This window comes from Ranitomeya variabilis, chromosome 2 (assembly GCF_051348905.1).
Source record: "Ranitomeya variabilis isolate aRanVar5 chromosome 2, aRanVar5.hap1, whole genome shotgun sequence".
Classification (NCBI taxonomy): Eukaryota; Metazoa; Chordata; class Amphibia; order Anura; family Dendrobatidae; genus Ranitomeya; species Ranitomeya variabilis.
The window spans coordinates 236,603,285-236,625,541 of NC_135233.1; the positions used below are offsets into that span (position 1 = coordinate 236,603,285).

At 43.1% G+C, this 22,257-nt stretch overlaps 1 protein-coding gene and 1 long non-coding RNA gene across 2 annotated transcripts in view; one reads left to right on the plus strand and one right to left on the minus strand.

Annotated features, from left to right (window-relative positions):
* Window positions 1–2,080, plus strand: part of LOC143805170 (myosin-4-like) — an 81,343-nt gene extending 79,263 nt beyond the window's left edge. Inside the window, exons 33-40 of the mRNA XM_077284130.1 lie at window positions 69–377; window positions 522–725; window positions 813–938; window positions 1,026–1,196; window positions 1,289–1,393; window positions 1,475–1,570; window positions 1,663–1,797; window positions 1,892–2,080. Of these exons, the coding sequence (XP_077140245.1) occupies window positions 69–377; window positions 522–725; window positions 813–938; window positions 1,026–1,196; window positions 1,289–1,393; window positions 1,475–1,570; window positions 1,663–1,797; window positions 1,892–1,906 (1,161 nt within the window). The 3' untranslated portion in view covers window positions 1,907–2,080. The remainder of the gene's footprint in view (window positions 1–68; window positions 378–521; window positions 726–812; window positions 939–1,025; window positions 1,197–1,288; window positions 1,394–1,474; window positions 1,571–1,662; window positions 1,798–1,891) is intronic.
* Window positions 226–18,939, minus strand: LOC143805172 (uncharacterized). Its single transcript, XR_013221188.1, has 4 exons — window positions 18,875–18,939; window positions 2,122–2,176; window positions 1,391–1,568; window positions 226–350 (listed from the first exon to the last, which is right to left on the minus strand). It is a non-coding gene; the product is annotated as an uncharacterized LOC143805172 (long non-coding RNA).
* Window positions 18,940–22,257: the final 3,318 nt, after the last annotated feature.

The window sequence follows — 22,257 nt, forward strand, 5'->3', positions numbered from 1 at the left end:
AAATCAAAAAGGTCTAAACTTATTTTTTTTATCAACAGGATTCTAAAAAGTTTGTTATATCCTTATAGGGATCTCTTGAACATGAAGAAGCAAAAATTGTTCGCATCCAACTTGAGCTAAACCAGGTTAAATCTGAAGTAGAAAGGAAAATTGCAGAGAAAGATGAGGAGATTCAACAATTGAAGAGAAACAGTCAGAGAGTCATTGACACAATGCAGACCACATTAGATGCTGAGATCAGAAGTAGGAATGATGCCATGAGACTGAAAAAGAAGATGGAAGGAGACCTGAATGAGCTGGAGATTCAGTTGAGCCATGCCAATCGTCAAGCCGCCGAGGCACACAAGCACCTAAGGAATAGTCAAACACAAGTAAAGGTAATACAAGATGTGCCAAAGAAAGTACATATCATTGGGACATTAAGATTTTTCTGGTCAATAAACTGCTTGAAAATAAGTTGAAACTAAAAACACATACCGTACTGTTCCTAAATTACACATAACTTTTTTTTATACTTAAAGGATGCCCAGCTCCAGCTTGATGATGCCCTCAGGAGCCAGGAAGACCTAAAAGAACAAGTGGCTGTTGTGGAACGTAGGAATAACCTGCAACAGGCAGAAATTGAGGAGATGCGTTCTGCTCTGGAACAGACAGAGAGGTCACGTAAGGTGGCGGAGCAGGAACTTCTGGATGCAAGTGAACGCCTTCAACTTCTCCACTCCCAGGTGAGACTTACTGGTAGTAATATAAAAATTTGAGGAATATAAAATGTGGAGATAGAGGCTGATAATAGCTATGCTTCTCTACTGTAGAACACAAGCCTCATCAGCACCAAGAAGAGGTTAGAGAATGATGCCAGTCAACTACAGAGTGAAGTTGAGGAAGCAGTCCAAGAATCCAGAAATGCAGAAGAAAAAGCCAAGAAAGCGATCACTGATGTATGTATTAGATGCTCTACAAAGACATTTATAAATATATGCTGTATAAGAAGCCCTGATTTCTGATGTCTCCACATCTTTCTATAGGCTTCACTAATGGCAGAAGAACTGAAGAAGGAGCAGGACACCAGCGCCCACTTAGAGAGAATGAAAAAGAACCTTGATCAGACAGTGAAAGATCTTCAGCACCGTCTGGATGAAGCAGAACAGTTGGCAATGAAGGGTGGCAAGAAGCAGCTCCAGAAACTGGAAGCTAGGGTAGGAGAATAGTATACAACCATTTGTATGTATTGTACTAGATAAGCAAATTAAAAAAAAGGAAAGATTTTGAAATAATAATGCTATTTTAGGTACGCGAGTTAGAAAATGAGCTTGAAAATCAACAGAAACAGGGTACCGAAGCAGTTAAAGGAGTCCGCAAATATGAAAGAAGAGTGAAAGAGCTTACTTACCAGGTAAAGTGTTCTTCAGGTTTTAGGTAGTTTATGAAGGATTGTTTGATTTGCCTCCAATAATATGAATGCCTCCTTTTGAAGAGTGAGGAAGATAGGAAAAATGTCCTGAGACTTCAAGATTTGGTAGACAAGCTGCAGGTGAAGGTCAAGGTTTACAAGAGACAGGCTGAAGAATCTGTAAGTTGGAATTCATGCATCACTTGGAAATAACATTATTGGTGCATATGCAATTTAATATTAATTTATTATTAATTATTATCCATTTCCAGGAGGAACAGGCGAATACCCACCTGTCCCGCTTCAGGAAAGTCCAGCATGAGTTGGAGGAAACAGAGGAAAGAGCGGATATAGCGGAGTCCCAGGTGAACAAACTCAGAGCAAAGGGCCGTGACATTAGTGGCAAGGTACAGGATAGCACATTACAATTACTTAAACAAAAATAAATATATTAATAAAAATAATATTTCTAGAAATAATCTAGTTTGTTTCTTTTTGCAGAAAGACAGCGAGTGAAGTAATAAATGAAAACGTATGGACAATAGTGAATTATGAAATTTACAAAATGTTAAATTTCTCTTCTTTTTAGAATGTCCTTATTTTTGCCTTTACAGTGATAAATAAACCATTAACAGCTTAGTCCAGCATTTATGTTGTGTTTAATTTATTTAATTTTAATATTTATTTTGGTTTACTGCTCTTGCTGATTAATTCTCATAAAATATACTTACATCACAAATAAGGGCAGGTTCATATGTGGGGGTTGTGTTCTTGAAAAATCTGCAACTGAAAAGCTCTGTTAAATACATAGGATCATTCTGTGCAAGCATTTCTGTACATCCATCTCAGAGATGAACAGCTGAAGAAATTTCTAATCTTCAACAAATATACCATGTGTCCACTACCCTTCATCCAGCAACTCTTGTCATTGGTGTACTCCATTATTGCACTCTACATCTACTGCTTATCAAAACCTGTGACAAAATCCTTAGCAACAAAATACACTGCAGCAGATTTGCCCTATATTTAACCTTTTATATTAAAGGTTATATTCGCAGCATGAATGGACATACAGATGAGCATTTTATAACTGCAACACTGGTCGATTTATGCTGCAGATTTTAAAAGCGGCGTGTAAATGATATTTTGTCACAATGCTACTACTGTTACTTATTTGTCCCAGAAGGCATCCATTTTATTTACAACCCCTTCTCCACTCTATAGCACTAACGATGTAAACCTGGAAAATTGGAAAGATATATTAGAGGAAGATGGCTAGTGAAACCTGACAGATTTGTATCTCGCTTCGTGTTATTATAAGCATTCACAATTTTTTTTCAATCTTTTTTCCCCTATGTGATAGTTATGATTTTCTACAGTACTTAGGTTCATATACAGTACTTATAGATAGCTGCCTTCTCATAATATCAGTGCCACTCCGGTTCTCGACTGCACCAAATTACCATACACCAGACTAGCAGGATCACACAAGGTCTTCTGTGTCGATCAGAAGTTACTTCAATTTAAACCTATTACATTGAGAAATCTATTTAAAGTCTACAAAGAAAACACAGAGTGAATGATAAAGCTAAATACACTAGAACTGGTTTAACCCCTTAGTGACAGAGCTAATTTGGTACTTAATGACCGAGCCAATTTTTACAATTCTGACCACTGTCACTTTAAGAGGTTATAACTCTGGAACGCTTTATCGGATCCCGCTGATTCTGAGATTGTTTTTTCGTGACATATTGTACTTCAAGTTAGTGGTAACATTTCTTCGATATTACTTGCGATTATTTATGAAAAAAATGGAAATATGGCAAAAAAATTTAAAATTTAGCAATTTTCAAACTTTGTATTTTTATGCCCTTAAATCAGAGAGATATGTCACAAAAATTAGTTCATAAATAAAATTTCCCACATGTCTATTTTACATCAGCACAATTTTGGAAACAATTTTTTTTGTTGTTAGGGAGTTATAAGGGTTAAAAGTTGACCAGCAATTTCTCATTTTTACAACACCATGTTTTTTTTAGGGACCACATCACCTTTGAAGTCATTTTGAGGGGTCTATATGATAGAAAATAACCAAGTGTGACACCATTCTAAAAACTGCACCCCTCAAGCTGCTCAAAACCACATTCAAGAAGTTTATTAACCCTTTACGTACTTCACAGGAACTGAAACAATGTGGAAGAAAAAAATGAACATTTAACTTTTTTTTGCAAACATTTTACTTCAGAACCATTTTTTTTAATTTTCGCAAGTGTAAAAACAGAAATTTAACCACAAATTTTGTTGCGCAAATTTTTCCTGAGTACGCCGATACCCCATATGTGGAGGTAAACCACTGTTTGGGCGCACCGCAGAGCTTGGAAGTGAAGGAGCACCGTTTGACTGTTTCAATGCAGAATTGGCTGGAATTGAGATCGGACGCCATGTCGTGTTTGGAGAGCCCCTAATGTGCCTAAACAGTGGAAACCCCCCACAAGTGACACCATTTTGGAAACTAAACCCCTTAAGGAACTTATCTAGATGTGTGGTGAGCACTTTGAACCCCCAAGTGCTTCACAGAAGTTTATAACGTAGAGCCGTGAAAATAAAAAATCGCATTTTTTCTACAAAAATGATTTTTTGCCCCCAAATTTTTATTTTCACAAGGGTAACAGGAGAAATTAGACCACAAAAGTTGTTGTGCAATTTCTCCTGAGTACGTCGATACCCCATATGTGGGGGTAAACCACTGTTTGGGCGCACCGCAGAGCTTGGAAGAGAAGGAGTGTCGTTTTACTTTTTCAATGTAGAATTGGCTTGAATTGAGATCGGACGCCATGTCACGTTTGGAGAGCCGCTGATGTGCCTAAACAGTGGAGACCCCCCACAAATGACACCATTTTGGAAACTAGACCCCTTAAGGAACTTATCTAGATGTGTGGTGAGCACTTTAATCCCCCAGGTGCTTCACAGAAGTTTATAACGTAGAGCCGTGAAAATAAAAAAATCGCATTTTTTCTAAAAAAATGATCTTTTTGCCTCCAAATTGTTATTTTACCAAGGGTAACAGGAGAAAATGGACCTCAGAAGTTGTTGTACAATTTGTCTTGAGTACGCCGACACCCCATATGTGGGGGTAAACCACTGTTTGGGCGCATGGCTGAGCTCGGAAGCAAAGGAGCGCCATTTGACTTTTCAATGCAAAATTGACTGGAATTGAGATCGGACGCCATGTCGCGTTTGGAGAGCCCCTGATGTGCCTAAACAGTAGAAACCCCCAAAAAGTGACCCCATTTTGGAAACTAGACCCCCCATGGAATTTATCTAGATGTGTAGTGAGAACTTTGAATGCCCAAGTGCATCACAGAAGTTTATAATGCAGAGTCGTGAAAATAAAAAATTTTTTTAACAATAAAGATTTTTTAGCCCCCAAGTTTTTATTTTCACAAGGGTAACAAGAGAAATTGGACCCCAAAAGTTGTTGTCCAATTTGTCCTGAGTATGCTGGTACCCCATATGTGGGGGTAAACCACTGTTTGGGCGCACGGCAGAGCTCAGAAGGGAAGGAGCGCCATTTTGGAATGCAGACTTTGATAGAATTGTCTGCGGGCGTTATGTTGTGTTTGCAGACCCCTAATGTACCTAAACAGTAGAAACCCCCCACAAGTGACCCCATTTTGGAAAATAGACCCCCCAAGGAACTTATCTAGATATGTGGTGAGAACTTTGAATGCCCAAGTGCTTCACAGAAGTTTATAATGCAGAGTGGTGAAAATAGAAAATATTTTTTTTTCCCACAAAAAATATTTTTTTAGCCCCCAAATTTTTATTTTCACAAGGGTAACAAGAGAAATTGGACCCCAAAAGTTGTTGTCCAATTTGTCCTGAGTATGCTGGTACCCAACATGTGGGGGTAAACCACTGTTTGGGCGCACGGCAGAGCTCGGAAGGGAAGGAGCGCCATTTTGAAATGCAGGCTTTGATAGAATGGTCTGCGGGCGTTATGTTGCGTTTGCAGAGCCACTGATGTACCTAAACAGTAGAAACCGCCCACAAGTGACCCCATTTTGAAAACTAGACTCCCCAAGGAACTTATCTAGATATGTGGTGAGAACTTTGAATGCCCAAGTGCTTCACAGAAGTTTATAATGCAGAGTAGTGAAAATAGAAAATATTTTTTTTTTCCACAAAAAAGATTTTTTAGCCCCCAAGTTTTTATTTTCACAAGGGTAACAAGAGAAATTGGATGCCAATATTTGTTCTCCAATTTGTCTTGAGTATGCTGGTACCCCATATGTGGGGGTAAACCACTGTTTTGGCACACGGCAGAGCTCGGAAGAGAAAGAGCGCCATTTTGGAATTCAGACTTTGATAGAATTGTCTGTGGGTGTTATGTTGTGTTTGCAGAGCCCCTGATGTACCTAAACAGTAGAAACCCCCCACAAGTGACCAAATTTTGGAAACTAGACCCCCTAAGGAACTCATCTAGATATGTGGTGAGAACTTTGAATGCTCAAGTGCTTCACAGGAGTTTATAATGCAGAGTAGCGAAAATAAAAAAATATTTTTTTTTCCCACAAAAAAGATTTTTAGCCCCCAAGTTTTTATTTTCACAAGGGTAACAGGAGAAATTGGACCCCAAAAGTTGTTGTCCAATTTATCCCGAATACGCTGATGCTCCATATGTGGGGGTAAACCACTGTTTGGGCGCACGGCAGAGCTCAGAAGGGAGGGAGCACCATTTGACTTTTTTAGCGCAAAATTGGCTGTCGTGTTTGGAGACCCCCTGATGTACCTAAACAGTGGAAACCCCCAAATTATAACTCCAACCCTAACTCCAACACACCCCTAACCCTAATCTCAACCCGATCCATAATCCTAATCACAACACTAACGATAATCACAACCCTAACCCCAAAACAGCCCTAATCTCAACCCTAACCATAACCCTAATCAAAACCCTAAATCCAACACACCCCTAACCCTAATCCCAACCCTAATCCCAACCCTAACCCTAATCCCAACCCTAATCCCAACCCTAATCCCAAACGTAACCTAATCCCAACCCTAATCCAAACCCTAACCCTAATCCCAACTCTAACCCTAACTTTAGCCCCAACCCTAACCCTAACTTTAGCCCCAACCCTAACCATAACTTTAGCCCCGTCGTCACAAAAAAGTTCAATTTAACCTTTTTTTTTGTACGTCGCGTCCGCCATTTCCACGCATGCGTGGCCGTAACTCTGCCCCCTCCTCCCCAGGACATAGACTGGGCAGCGGATGCGTTGAAAAACTGCATCCGCTGCCCACGTTGTGCACAATTTTCACAACGTGCGTCGGTACGTCGGGCCGACGCATTGCGACCGCCCCGTACCGACGCAAGTGTGAAAGAAGCCTAAGGCTACTTTCACACTAGCGTCGTACTCGGCCCATCGCAGTGTGTCGGGCCGACGTACCGACGCTAGCGTTGTAAGCGCCGCACAACGGGTGCAGCGGATGCTGTTTTTTCAACGCATCCGCTGCCCCATTGTGAGGTGCAAGGAGGCGGGGGCGGAGTTCCGGCAGCGCATGCGCGGTCGGAAATGGCGGACACGTCGCACAAAAAAGTTACATGTAGCTTTTTTTGTGCCGACGGTCCGCCAAAGCACGACGCATCCGTCGCACGACGGATGCGACGTGTGGCAATCCGTCGCAATGCATTGCTAATGCAAGCCAATGGAGAAAAAACGCATCCTGCAAGCACTTTTGCAGGATGCGTTTTTTCTCCAACGACGCATTGCGACGGAAGCCAAATAACGCTAGTGTGAAAGTAGCCTAACCCTAACCCTAACCCTAGCCCTAACCCTAAATTTAGCCCCAACCCTAACCCTAACCCTAACCCTAGCCCTAACCCTAATTTTAGCCCCAACTCCTCTCTCCTGCCGGCCGGCAGATGGCAGCAGATGGCGGGCACACTGCGCATGCGCCCGCCATGAGGAAAAAGCCGTCCGGCAGGAGGAGACAGAAGAGGACCCAGGGACACCGGGTGAGTATGATAGGGTCCCCGAATCCCCCTATTTCTCTGTCCTCTGATGTGCGATCACATCAGAGGACAGAGAATTACAGATCGCTTTTTTTTTTTTTTTGCGGTCGCCGGTAAACTGTTAATTACCGGCGATCGCAAAACAGGGGTCGGTGCAAACCGACCCCGATCATGTTCTTTGGGGTCTCGGCTACCCCCGGCAGCCGAGACCCAAAAGATCTTCCGGGTGCCAGGCGGCGGGCGCACTGCGTGTGCGCCCGCCATTTTTTCCCCGGAAAAAAATATGGCAGCGCCCATCGGGAGCCACGAGGAGCAACGGGGGAGATAGGTGAGTATTGGGGGGCTATCGGGGGCCATCGGGGACCCTATTTCTCTGTCCTCCGATGTGCGATCACATCGGAGGACAGAGAAATTAAATGGCAAATCGCGTTTTTTTTTTTTTTGTTGCGACCGCCGGTAAACGGTTAATTACCGGCGATCGCAACTCGGGGGTCGGTAAAAACCCCCCGAATCATGTTCTCTGGGGTCTCGGCTACCCTCGGCAACCGAGACCCCAGAGAAAATCCGACTCTGGGGGGCGCTATTCACTTTTTCCACAGCGCCGTTTGCTGTGGTTTAAGTACCCTTAGCGGCCGCCGTTAAAAGGCGTATCGGCGGTCGTTAAGGGGTTAAATCAGGGGTCCTCAAACTTTTTAATCTGGGGCCAGTTCACGGTCCGTCAGACCATTGGAGGGCAGGAATATACACTGCTCAAAAAAATAAAGGGAACACAAACAACAGAATATAACTCCAAGTAAGTCAAACTTCTGTGAAATCAAACTGTCCACTTAGGAAGCAACACTGATTGACAATCAATTTCACATGCTGTTGTGCAAATGGAATAGACAACAGATGGAAATTATTGGCAATTATCAAGACACACTCAATAAAGGAGTGGTTCTGCAGGTGGGGACCACAGACCACATCTCAGTACCAATGCTTTCTGGCTGATGTTTTGGTCACTTTTGAATGTTGGTTGTGCTTTCACACTCCTGGTAGCGAGACGGACTCTACAACTCACACAAGTGGCTCAGGTAGTGCAGCTCATCCAGGATGGCACATTCAATGTGAGCTGTAGCAAGGTTTGCTGTGTCTGTCAGCGTAGTGTCCAGAGGCAGGAGGCGCTGCCAGGAGACAGGCCAGTACACCAGGAGATGTGGAGGGGGTCGTAGGAGGGCAACAACTCAGCAGCAGGACCACTACCTCAGCCTTTGTGCAAGGAGGAACAGGAGGAGCACTACCAGAGCCCTGCAAAATGACCTCCAGCAGGCCACAAATGTGCATGTGATGGCACAAACGGTTAGGAACCGACTCCACGAGGATGGTCTGAGTGCCCGACGTCCACAGATGGGGGTTGTGCTCACAGCCCTACACCATGCAGGGTGCTTGTCATTTGCCACAGAACACCAGGATTGGCAAATTCGCCACTGGCGGCCTGTGCTCTTCACAGCTGAAAGCAGGTTCACACTGAGCACATGTTACAGACATGACAGTCTGGAGACACCGTGGAGAGCGATCTGCTGCCTGCAACATTCTTTAGCATGACCGGTTTGGCAGTGGGTCAGTAATGGTGTGGCATGGCATTTCTTTGGAGGGCCACACAGCCCTCCATGTGCTCGACAGAGGTAGCCTGACTGCCATTAGGGACCGAGATGAGATCCTCGGACCCCTTGTGAGACCATATGCTGGTACGGTTGGCCCTGAGTTCCTCCTAATGCAGGACAATGCCAGACCTCATGTGGCTGGAGTGTGTCAGCAGTTCCTGCAAGATGAAGGCATTGAAGCTATGGACTGGCCCGCCCGTTCCCCAGACCTGAATCCGATTGAATACATCCGGGACATCATGTCTCACACATCCACCAATGTCACGTTGCACCACAGGCTGTCCAGGAGTTGGCGGATGCTTTAGTCCAGGTCTGGGAGGAGATCCCTCAGGAAACCATCCGCCGCCTCATCAGGAGCATGCCCAGGCATTGTAGGGAGATCATACAGGCACGTGGAGGCCACACGCACTGCTGAGCGTCATTTCCATGTCTTGAGGCATTTCTACTGAAGTTGGATCAGCCACTTTGATTTTGAGCATCATTCCAACTCCAGACCTCCGTGGGATATTAGTTGTGATTTACATTGATCATTTTTAGGTTTTATTGTTCTCAACACATTCCACTATGTAATGAATAAAGATTTACAACTGGAATATTTCATTCAGTGATATCTAGGATGTGGGATTTTAGTGGTCCCTTTATTTTTTTGAGCAGTGTAGTTTAAAAAAAACTATGAACAATTCCTATGCACACTGACATATCTTATTTCAAAGTAAAAAAAAACACAAAACAGGAACAAATACAATATTTAATATGAAGAACAAGTAAAGTTAAATCAACAAACTTACCGGTATTTCAATGGGAACTATTGAGGCCATGTTCACACGATCCTTTTTTTGATCCTTTTTTTTTCAGGTCCTGATTTGGAAAACCCACAGTGCAAAACTGCACTGCTGATTTTCCTGCAGTTTCTTCTGCAGATTCCTCTGCGGGTTTTCAACAGCACTTTCCTATTGGTGCCTGTTGAAAACAGTAGCTGAATCCGCAGAAAGAAGTGACATGGTACTTCTTTTTTTCTGCAGGCAAATCCTCGCGGATTTGCCTGAGAAAAAAAGGATAGTGGGCACAGCGGTTTTTGTTTTCCATAGAGTAACATTGGACTGTACCCTGCATGGAAAAAGGACCTGAAAAAAAAAGGATCAAAAAAAGGATCGTGTGAACATAGCCTGAGCCTGCTTTCGGCTAATGAGATGGTCAGTGTCCGGTTCCTTATTTGTCACTGCTAGTTGTAACAAGTGAAGCAATTGTTTGCTTTCTTGATATCATGGTTTGCTAGGGATTCCAAATGGCTATTAGTAAAATACCAATATATATACAGCGCTACAAAAACAATATGTCAGCAATAAAATTACCGACACAGAGACATACAGACTGCACTGCCCATCAATGCAGCCTTGCCAATCCATATCCTTTCAGCCTCACCAGTGATAATATTGGTGGAACTCCGCCTTTACCTCAGGCTCAGACTGGTGTGATGCGAGAGTCCCCAAAATGCAGGCAAATGTCCCCAATAGGCAGCATAGGTCCCCAATAGGCAGGTAGATGTCCCCAATAGTCAGCATTGGTCCCAATAGGGAGGAAAATGTCCCCAATATGCAGCATAGGTCCCCAACAGGCAGGTAAAAGTCCCCAACAGGCAGGTAAATGTCCCCAACGGGCAGCATTGGTCCCCAATAGGCAGGTAAATGTTCCCAATAGACAGGTAAATGTCCCCAATAGGCAAGGAAATATCCCCAATAAGCAGGTAAACATCACCAACAGGCAGGTAAAATTCCCCAATAGGCAGCATAGGTCCCCAATAGGCTGGTAAATGTCCCCAATTGGCAGCATTGGTCCCCAATAGGCAGGAAAATGTCCTCAAAAGGCAGGTAAAAGTCCCCAACAGGCAGGTAAAAGTCCCCTATAGGCAGTATAGGTCCCCAACAGGCAGGTAAATGTCTCCAATAGGCAGCATAGGTCCCCAATAGGCAGCATTGGTCCCCAATAGGCAGGTAAAAGTCCCCAATAGGCAGGTAAAAGTCCCCAACAGGCAGTATAGATCCGCAATAGGCAGTATAGGTCCCCAATAGGCAGGTAAATGTCCCCAATAGGTAGCATTTGTCCCCAACAGGCAGGTAAATGTCCTCAATAGGCAGGTAAAAGTGCCCAATAAGCATGTAAATGTCCCCAATAGGCAGGTAAAGGTCGCCAACAGGCAGGTAAATGTTTCTCACCAGTACAAATATTGGTGGAACTCCGCTTTTACCTCAGGCTCAGACTGGTGTGGTGCGAGAGTCCCCAATAGGCAGGTAAAAGTCCCGAATAGGCAGTATAGGACCCCAATAGGCAGGTAAATGTCCCCAATAGGCAGGTAAAAGTCCCCAATAGGCAGGTAAAAGTCCCCAACAGGCAGTATAGATCCGCAATAGGCAGTATAGGTCCCCAATAGGCAGGTAAATGTCCCCAATAGGTAGCATTTGTCCCCAACAGGCAGGTAAATGTCCTCAATAGGCAGGTAAAAGTCCCCAATAAGCATGTAAATGTCCCCAATAGGCAGGTAAATGTCCCCAACAGGCAGCATAGATCCCCAATAGGCAGACAAATGTCCCCAATAGGCAGGTAAAAGTCCCCAATAGGCAGTATAGGTCCCCAATAGGCAGGTAAATGTCCCCAATAGGCAGCATTTGTCCAAAATAGGCAGGTAAATGTCCCCAACAGGCAGGTAAAGGTCCCCAATAGGCAGTAAAGGTCCGGAATAGGCAGGTAAATGTCCCCAACAGGCAGGTGGTCCCTCACCAGTGCCCATATTGGTGGAACTCCGCTTTTACCTAAGGCTCAGACTGGTGTGGTGCAAGAGTCCCCAAAAGGCAGGTAAATATCCCCAATAGGCAGGTAAAAGTCCCCAATAGGCAGGTATATGTCCCCAATAGGCAGGTAAAGGTCCCCAATTGGTAGGTAAAAGTCCCCAATAGGCGGTATAGGTCCCCAATAGGCAGGTAAATGTCCCCAATAGGCAGTATAGGTCCCCAATAGGCAGTATAGGTCCTCAATAGGCAGTATAGGTCCTCAATAGGCAGGTAAATGTCCCCAACAGGCAGCAAAGGTTCCCAATAGGCAGGTAAATGTCCCCAATAGGTAGCATAGGTCCCCAATTGGCATGATAGACTGGACACAGCGTTAAAAAACAAAACAGTACTCACCTATGTCTCCGCTGCTCGGAAGAGGCGCCCGCTCGACTCAGTCTTCTTTTGGCACAGGCGACGTGACATCATCAGGCCGCGCAAGCGGCGTGATGACAATCGCGTCGCCTGTGCTATATATGGAGGGCCGCGCATCGCCTTTCCTCGCCATTCCGCCCGCAATTACAGGGCCCGCCAGCATTGAACTGTAGTGGAGTTCAATGTTGGCCAGGCCCAGGGGCCAGATAAATGTCCACCGTGGGCCGCATGTGGCCGCGGGCCATAGTTTGAGGACCCTTGGTTTAAATGAAGGTGTACTTCCAGGAGGCACGAACGGAGAACCAGAAGTCACATTTACAAGGTGGGATATTTAAATCGATCATGGGAAACAAATATCACAGCAACGTCAATCTCAGCCAAACCACACATGGTGAAACGTGTCAAGGCGTTCAACAGGGGATAAGTAGACCCTCTTGTTATCATCCTACATCAGCACTGAATTGGATGTATATTACGTCCTTGGCCTAACCAGCGGTGCTTTTGTTACTATGTGCATTAGGCTGGTGTCACACTTGCGAGTGCAATGCAAGAAACACGCGTGAGTCTCTCGCATCAATACCCGGCACTGCCGCCGACACTCGGCATGTATTTCTATGCAGCCACACGCTCCGGTCCCAAGTGGCGGCGGCAGTGCCGGGTACTGATGCGAGTTTCTGGCATTGCACTCGCAAGTGTGACCCCAGCCTTAGAGTTGGGGATGTGCAAATTATCAAAAATCCTCATCGATAAGGTCATCATAAGAAATCATACACTTTTAGCACAAAGCACAGGCACTTTAATACATTTACTATCGTATGAGACTGTAGATGATCTGATTGAATCTACAGTTGTGGACAAAAGTATTCACACCCCTGCAATTCTGTCAGATAATACTCAGTTTCTTCCTGAAAATGATTGCAAACACAAATTCTTTGGTATTATCTTCATTTAATTTGTTTTAAATGAAAAAACACAAAAAGAATTGTCCTAAAGCCAAATTGGATATAATTCCACACCAAACATAAAAAAGGGGGTGGACAAAAGTATTGGCACTGTTCGAAAAATCATGTGATGCTTCTCTAATTTGTGTAATTAACAGCACCTGTAACTTACCTGTGGCACCTAACAGGTGTTGGCAATAACAATCACACTTGCAGCCAGTTGACATGGATTAAAGTTGACTCAACCTCTGCCCTGTGTCCTTGTGTGTACCACATTGAGCATGGAGAAGAGAAAGAAGACCAAAGAACTGTCTGAGGACTTGAGAAACCAAATTGTGAGGAAGCATGAGCAATCTCAAGGCTACAAGTCCATCTCCAAAGACCTGAATGTTTCTGTGTCTACCGTGCGCAGTGTCATCAAGAAGTTTAAAGCCCATGGCACTGTGGCTAACCTCCCCAGATGTGGATGGAAAAGAAAATTTGACAAGAGATTTCAATGCAAGATTGTGCGGATGTTGGATAAAGAACCTCGACTAACATCCAAACAAATCTTCCGAACAAACTTGAGTGAATGGCACCAGGACGCACAATACTATAATGGAGCGGATGTATGCAACCCTTTTCAGACCCACAGCATGCAGTGTAAATTGTAACTGCAAAGTGGTGCTCAGCTTTCAAAAATACAAAAGCATGCAACAAAAACACAGAGCCAAGAACAGAAAAAAGCGGCACTCACCAATGTCAGCGCAGTGATGTTCTTTAATGTGTCATATTTGTTAAAATACAACAGCAGGTTGTAGGCGATGAGGGTGCGGGGAGGGTGAACTGGACGACGGCCGTTTCACGCATTCAGCGCTTCCACGGGTCCATGTGAATTAAGATCATGTCACTCCCTTTATACAAGGGCTGGACTTACACATTGTTACTGACATCATGAGTGAATTACAAAAAAAAAAAAAAGGTTAAACACCAAATAGAATACAGTACAAGTCAGTAACATTCAGCACAATAAACTAACCGCAAATCCCAGAACACTATAATTATAAGAAAATAGCCATATCTAATTTCTCATTAAGACCAATTGGTCCTTGGGCTCCAGCTTTTATTATCCATCTAGCTTCTTCTTGCAACAGGAGTCTATCATGATTCCCTCCATGGGGAGGATATTTAACCATTTGTAGTCCGGCAAACCGCATTAATTCAGGGTTGCCGTGATGTTTCTCCTGCATATGATTAATAAGCCGCATGGAACCTTTGCCGGATATCACCGAATTATAGTGTTCACGGAATCTCGTTACTAATGGACGAATGTTTTTTCCGATATAAAAATAATTACACGGACAGAATATAACATAAACAAAAAATTTGCTTTTACATGAGATGAAATCAGTGATTCTGTGATTAATCCCTCCTACTCTTATGGGATTATCTAGCATATGTAGGTGGCAAAACCTACAGTTGCCACATTTGAAATTGCCTTTTGGTACATCCCTTTTTAACCAGTTATTATGAATAGGGAGTAATCGATTGTGGACAAGCATATCGCCCAGATTTTTTGTACGCTTGTAAGCGAATTGAGGATTAAGCGCAGTGACACCCGATAAATCTTTATCGCTTTGGAGGATGTGCCAATTTTTTCTGATGGCGGCATAAATCTGCTTATCCACAGGACTATGAATGAAACTGAATATAAATCTGTGGAGCTTATTTTTTTCTCCTTTTAAATTGTGCTTTCTTTTCTTTCTCATCAGTACATAATTTTGTGATAATTTTCCGCACGTTTTTCTGCCTCATTTTAAATTTTTAATGGATAGCCTCTACTAATAAAACGATTTTTTAATTCCACGAGTTGTTCCTTGTAGGTCTCATTATTGTTGTTAATTTTTCGGAGTCTGACCATTTGACTGTACGGGATGCTTTTCTTAGTGTGTACTGGGTGTGCGCTATTAAAGTGAAGCACATTGTTAGTCGCCGTCTCCTTCCTAAACACTTTAGTATTGATTTGGCCATCTTGGATCTCAATTTTAACATCAAGGAACTCTAGAGAGTTTTGTCCGAAACAGGACGTGAACCGCATGTTCTCATTATTGGTTACGTTTAAGCTGGTGACAAAGTTATTAAAATCTAGCTCCGTGCTGTCCCAAATTATAAAAATATCATCGGCAAAACGCAAATATGTCCGAATATTTTTCAAGAATGGGTTATTTATTGAGGTGATGTATTTTTCCTCAAACGCAGCCAAAAATAAATTAGAAAAAACACATGCTACCGGTGTGCCCATAGCGGTACCTGTCTTTTGCAGGTACCACTTATCATTGAATTTAAATGCATTGTGAGATGACACAAACTCAAGGCTTTCAAGAACAAAAGATATAAAACCCATGTCTTTTCCCGTGTTATGCAAGATCTTCTCTATTGCTGCTATTCCCTGTTTTTGCGGGATTCTTGTATATAGGTTTACTATATCTATCGACGCTAGAGAAAAACTCTCTTGCCAATCTATGCCTTTTAGAGCCACTAGGAAATCACCACTATCTTTCACAAAAGAAGGTATTTTTTTCAGAAGTGGTTTTAACAACCAGTCTAGAAATTGGGAAAGGGGTTCCGTGAGTGAATTTTTTCCCGAAATAATCGGGCGGCCCGGAGGACGTTCCGCACATTTGTGGATTTTGGGGATGCTATACCAATGAGGAATATTTGGATGTTTTGGGAGGAGCTTCTCAGCTCTATTTTTTCTCAAAATACCCCTTTCAACAAATTTGAGAGGGTGCGGTGGAGTTTTTTGCTAACTGCAATATCAGAGACGAATTGGAATTAATAAACACTAAGACATTGGAAACTAAGGTCGGCTTTTTGGCAGAGAAGGAGATCAGGTTATTTTGGACAATAAAATCTTTAAAGTCCTATATCGATTGTAACCGGGTACCCAGAGGCTTGCGGGTTTATAAGGAGATTTCACAGTTTCAAAATGATCCCAATTTCCAACAAGCTTGGGAATCAATTCACCTGCAATGCTCACAAAGCTTGTTAAAGCGCAGCTTTATTGTACTGACTTGTACTGTATTCTATTTGGTGTTTAACCTTTTTTTTTATTTGTAATTCACTCATGATGTCAGTAACAATGTGTAAGTCCAGCCCTTGTATAAAGGGAGTGACATGATCTTAACTCACATGGACCCGTGGAAGCGCTGATTGCGTGAAACGGCCGTCGTCCAGTTCACCCTCCCCGCACCCTCATCGCCTACAACCTGCTGTTGTATTTTAACAAATATGACACATTAAAGAACATCACTGCGCTGACATTGGTGAGTGCCGCTTTTTTCTGTTCTCGGCTCTGTGTTTGTGTAACATCCAAACAAGTTCAAGCTGCCCTGCAGTCCAAGGGTACAACAGTGTCAACCCGTACTATACGTCAGCGTCTGAATGAAAAGGGACTGTATGGTAGGAGACCCAGGAAGACCCCACTTCTTACCCCGAGACATAAAAAAGCCAGGCTGGAGATTGCCAAAACTTACCTGAAAAAGCCTAAAACGTTTGGTCAGATGAGACAAAAGTAGAGCTTTTTGGGCAAAGGCATCAACATAGAGTTTACAGGAGAAAAAAAGAGGCATTCAAAGAAAAGAACACGGTGGTCCCTACGGTCAAACATGGCGGAGGTTCCCTGATGTTTTGGGGTTGCTTTGCTGCCTCTGGCACTGGACTGCTTGACCGTGTGCATGGCATTATGAAGTCTGAAGACTACCAACAAATTTTGCAGCATAATGTAGGGCCCAGTGTGAAAAAGCTGGGTCTCCCTCAGAGGTCATGGGTCTTCCAGCAGGATAATGACCCAAAACACACTTCAAAAAGCACTAGAAAATGGTTTGAGAGAAAGCACTGGAGACTTCTAAGGTGGCCAGCAATGAGTCCAGACCTGAATCCCATAGAACACCTGTGGAGAGATCTAAAAATGGCAGTTTGGAGAAGGCACCCTTCAAATATCAGGGACCTGGAGCAGTTTGCCAAAGAAGAATGGTCTAAAATTCCAGCAGAGCATTGTAAGAAACTCATTGATGGTTACCGGAAGCGGTTGGTCGCAGTTATTTTGGCTAAAGGTTGTGCAACCAAGTATTAAGCTGAGGGTGCCAATACTTTTGTCTGGCCCATTTTTGGAGTTTTGTGTGAAATGATCAAAGTTTTGCTTTTTGCTTCATTCTCTTTTGTGTTTTTTCATTTAAGACAAATTAAATGAAGATAATAATACCAAAGAATTTGTGATTGCAATCATTTTCAGGAAGAAACTGAGTATTATCTGACAGAATTGCAGGAGTGTCAATACTTTTGGGCACAACTGTATATGTAAGGTATCACACCGAGAAGGCTTTGGACCAATAGGGTCACAGTGCACACATATCTATGTACAGATGAAGAGTTGTGCATGTTTGTAAGGCGCTACGTGGGAATAATATAGACCACAAGGTCTTTTGTATTGCCCCTTTGAAATTTGTGTGGGGTTTTTCTGTGTCTTTTCTGCTTTTATATATTTCCACTTATTAAAACATAAAAGTGAAACACAAAGACTGTTCTCTACCAAAGAGAATGTGTTATAACATGGGTCTGGCTTCCTCTGTGTTGCTCTATATACAATGATGAGGTTTAGCCTTCATAGCAAGACTTATTACGGTAAATTGACCAGGCATCTTTTCCTAGACGTAAGGCATCTTTTTTTTTCTATGTATTAACTCACTCATTAGGGTGCAGCGACCTTGGATTAAGGCACAGCATCAAGTGCCGAATTATAAGGACACAGTTTGCCATCTGCCTTTATTTTCTCTTGCTTTTTCTGTCTAGCTATTAGTCTACATTTTAGGTATGAATGTTACTCTCCTCCGGTTCTATTATAGGGACTTCTAGGGTGAAAAAGGGACAACCACCGTGGAGCGAGGGCGCCACCTTGCATTATCTAGGGTGCCAACCTGCGCTATCAGGCAAAGTAAGAGGATAGGAGCCACTTTAGGGTGTTTCATTAGGGTTAAGTTATTTCTGATCATGTTCGATATTTGTTATTTCGATTGTAAAAGAAATATATCTATTAAAAATTGATCATTTTAAGGTTTTCTTTATGCTTTTGGTCTGTTTATAACCTTACTACGATTTAAATATTGTTGAGACCAAAATTATTAGGAGACACACTTGGGATTGTGAGCGGAGGCTGTCATGGATGACAATTGCAGTCTTGACAACACTCTGTTCACATCAGCTTTATATTTAGGCTGACACCAGCACCAAATCTGACAGACGTTGCAATGGAGATGTGCAGGCAGCCCAGCTCGATAACTAAATCCATGACGACAAACATTAATGGCACCTGAGTGCCTTATAAAGGGACTGTACAACATATGTCTACATTACTCGGACAGTTCACTTTAAGGACACCCAATCCAGCTACTGTTGGAGCCATAATGTTAAAAATGAGAACACTTTTTTACATTCCTGTCACTTCCTCCTCCTCCAGTCAGGTAACAATCTCATTGTACTTCGGCCATTTTATTTGCTTTTATTCAGTGGGACTCTGACTACATTGGCTATTTATGTATCTCTAAACATTGTATTCATCATTAACTACGTTTGTTACCTTAGGTTTTTATCACATTTCCAACAGGAATCTTATCACTACATATTTCTCCTTTCTCTCCTCACATTACCTCACAACTGACTCCATGTTTGCTTCTTCTTCACATCAAGTCTCCGCCCCTTCTCCTCCTGCCACCCACAGCTTGGCCCCCTCCCTAGGTCTGTATATAATAAGTCCTGGTAGTAAGGCCGAGTACTCAGCCCCAATCTGCCCAGCACACGGATACTGGCAGCGCTGCTCGCTACATGGCCATGCCACAATCACCTCCATAGTGGAAATAGTCATGTAAATTGCCGCACTCCTATTTTCTGTGTGACCCGCACAATCTGTAGATTTTTTCTGCGCTTTTATCCAATACTGTTATGATTTGGGCAGGGCCGGCTGCAGGTTTATGCAGGCCCTTCGTCCATAGAGACCTGCTGGGCCTCAATTTGCTTTTGACCTCCCTCCATTTCAAGGGCTATAACTTATTTCTTGGACGATGGAGTTACATCAAGGCTTGTTTTCTGCAGCACGAGCTCTAGCTTTTGGCATCACTATTTTGTGGTTCTGATCTCTTTATCCAAACAGAAATGTGTGAATAAACCTTCACAGTTGAATGGAAATGTCCCTTTCAGCACTGAGAATCTGCAGAAATATATATACAATATACGTGGAGGTGGTTTTAAGCTAACATTATGTTGAGGACATTCTGCAAATTTTCTGCCATTTTACAGATTTTCTAATCCACGGCATGAAAATCTGTACCCAAACCTCCACGAACATGCAGATTCACCCTCAAATCCGGAGAATATCTGCAGCACCCAGACTCAGCCTTCGCTTCTCACATCCGTGTCTTATCCGTGTATTTCAGTATCAGAACATGTATGCAGTAAAGTGCATGTTGCTGGTCACAGGCATAGGCGGAATATAAGGGCAATCTGGGCTACCGCCTGAGGCTTGGGGGAGCTATCGCCAGATTGCCCTGATTATCATGTTTTGTGCACCGCCATATGTGGTGCCCATAATCCAGCAGGGAGCTTCAGGCTATGTGCACACGTTCAGAATTTCTTGCAGAAATTTCCTGAGCAAAACCGGACATTTTCTGCAAGAAATCCGCATGCGTTTTTTGAGTGTTTTCTCGCGTTTTTACTGCGGGTTTTCCAGAGGTTCCCAATGCAATAATATAGTGGGAAATCCACAAAAAAATCCACAAAATTAATGAACATGCTGCGTTTTATACTGCGATGCATTTTTTTCGCAGAAAAAAACGCATCATGTGCACAAAATTTGCGGAATGCATTCTAAATGATGGGTTGCATAATGTATGCGTTTTTTCGCGTTTTTATAGCGAAAAAAAACCGCGAAAAATCTGCAACGTGTACACACAGCCTTACTGGCGCTGCGCTGCCGACGATACACAATGGCAGTGCAGCTTCAGGGGAGCTCCCATTGCCTCCATGTCGTGCCAGCGCGATGACGCTGGTGTTAGCGCGCTAGCATATACAGGTCCTTCTCAAAAAATTAGCATATAGTGTAAAATTTCATTATTTACCATAATGTAATGATTACAATTAAACTTTCATATATTATAGATTCATTATCCACCAACTGAAATTTGTCAGGTCTTTTATTGTTTTAATACTGATGATTTTGGCATACAACTCCTGATAACCCAAAAAACCTGTCTCAATAAATTAGCATATTTCACCCGGCCAATCAAATAAAAGTGTTTTTTAATAACAAACAAAAAAACCATCAAATAATAATGTTCAGTTATGCACTCAATACTTGGTCGGGAATCCTTTGGCAGAAATGACTGCTTCAATACGGCGTGGCATGGAGGCAATCAGCCTGTGACACTGCTGAGATGTTATGGAGGCCCAGGATGCTTCAATAGCGGCCTTAAGCTCATCCAGAGTGTTGGGTCTTGCGTCTCTCAACTTTCTCTTCACAATATCCCACAGATTCTCTATGGGGTTCAGGTCAGGAGAGTTGGCAGGCCAATTGAGCACAGTAATACCATGGTCAGTAAACCATTTACCAGTGGTTTTGGCACTGTGAGCAGGTGCCAGGTCGTGCTGAAAAATTAAATCTTCATCTCCATAAAGCATTTCAGCCGATGGAAGCATGAAGTGCTCCAAAATCTCCTGATAGCTAGCTGCATTGACCCTGCCCTTGATGAAACACAGTGGACCAACACCAGCAGCTGACATGGCACCCCACACCATCACTGACTGTGGGTACTTGACACTGGACTTCAGGCATTTTGGCATTTCCTTCTCCCCAGTCTTCCTCCAGACTCTGGCACCTTGATTTCCGAATGACATGCAAAATTTGCTTTCATCAGAAAAAAGTACTTGGGACCACTTAGCAACAGTCCAGTGCTGCTTCTCTGTAGCCCAGGTCAGGCGCTTCTGCCGCTGTTTATGGTTCAAAAGTGGCTTGACCTGGGGAAATGCTGAAATGCTTTATGGAGATGAAGATTTCATTTTTCAGCACGACCTGGCACCTGCTCACAGTGCCAAAACCACTGGTAAATGGTTTACTGACCATGGTATTACTGTGCTCAATTGGCCTGCCAACTCTCCTGACCTGAACCCCATAGAGAATCTGGGGGATATTGTGAAGAGAAAGTTGAGAGACGCAAGACCCAACACTCTGGATGAGCTTAAGGCCGCTATTGAAGCATCCTGGGCCTCCATAACATCTCAGCAGTGTCACAGGCTGATTGCCTCCATGCCACGCCGCATTGAAGCAGTCATTTCTGCCAAAGGATTCCCGACCAAGTATTGAGTGCATAACTGAACATTATTATTTGATGGTTTTTTTGTTTGTTATTAAAAAACACTTTTATTTGATTGGACGGGTGAAATATGCTAATTTATTGAGACAGGTTTTTTGGGTTATCAGGAGTTGTATGCCAAAATCATCAGTATTAAAACAATAAAAGACCTGACAAATTTCAGTTGGTGGATAATGAATCTATAATATATGAAAGTTTAATTGTAATCATTACATTATGGTAAATAATGAAATTTTACACTATATGCTAATTTTTTGAGAAGGACCTGTACACGCTGGCCAGACTAGAAGTGGAGCCTAGGGGACTGGAGCAGAGTGTCAGGGAATGAGAGCGAGGTGAGTATGTCTGTGTGATTTTTTTTTTTTGTGTATGGGATGTGAGGGCTCGTACTGTATACAGGTTGCAATGTGCAGACTCATAACATATATAGGGGCTCATACTATAGGAGGCTATATGGGGGCTCATACTGTATACAGGTTGGCATATTGCTTGCCTGAGAGCTGTTATCCTTATTGCAGTAGGTCTCCTTTTCTTTTCCTTACTGAAAGAATTCCGTGATGGAATCTTAAATGGCCAAAAAGAGGGGGAAACGCGTTAGAAGAAGATGCCATTAAGCCAAGTACACAACTGTTCAGGCCATATAGGTTCTATATATACATAGAGTGGGG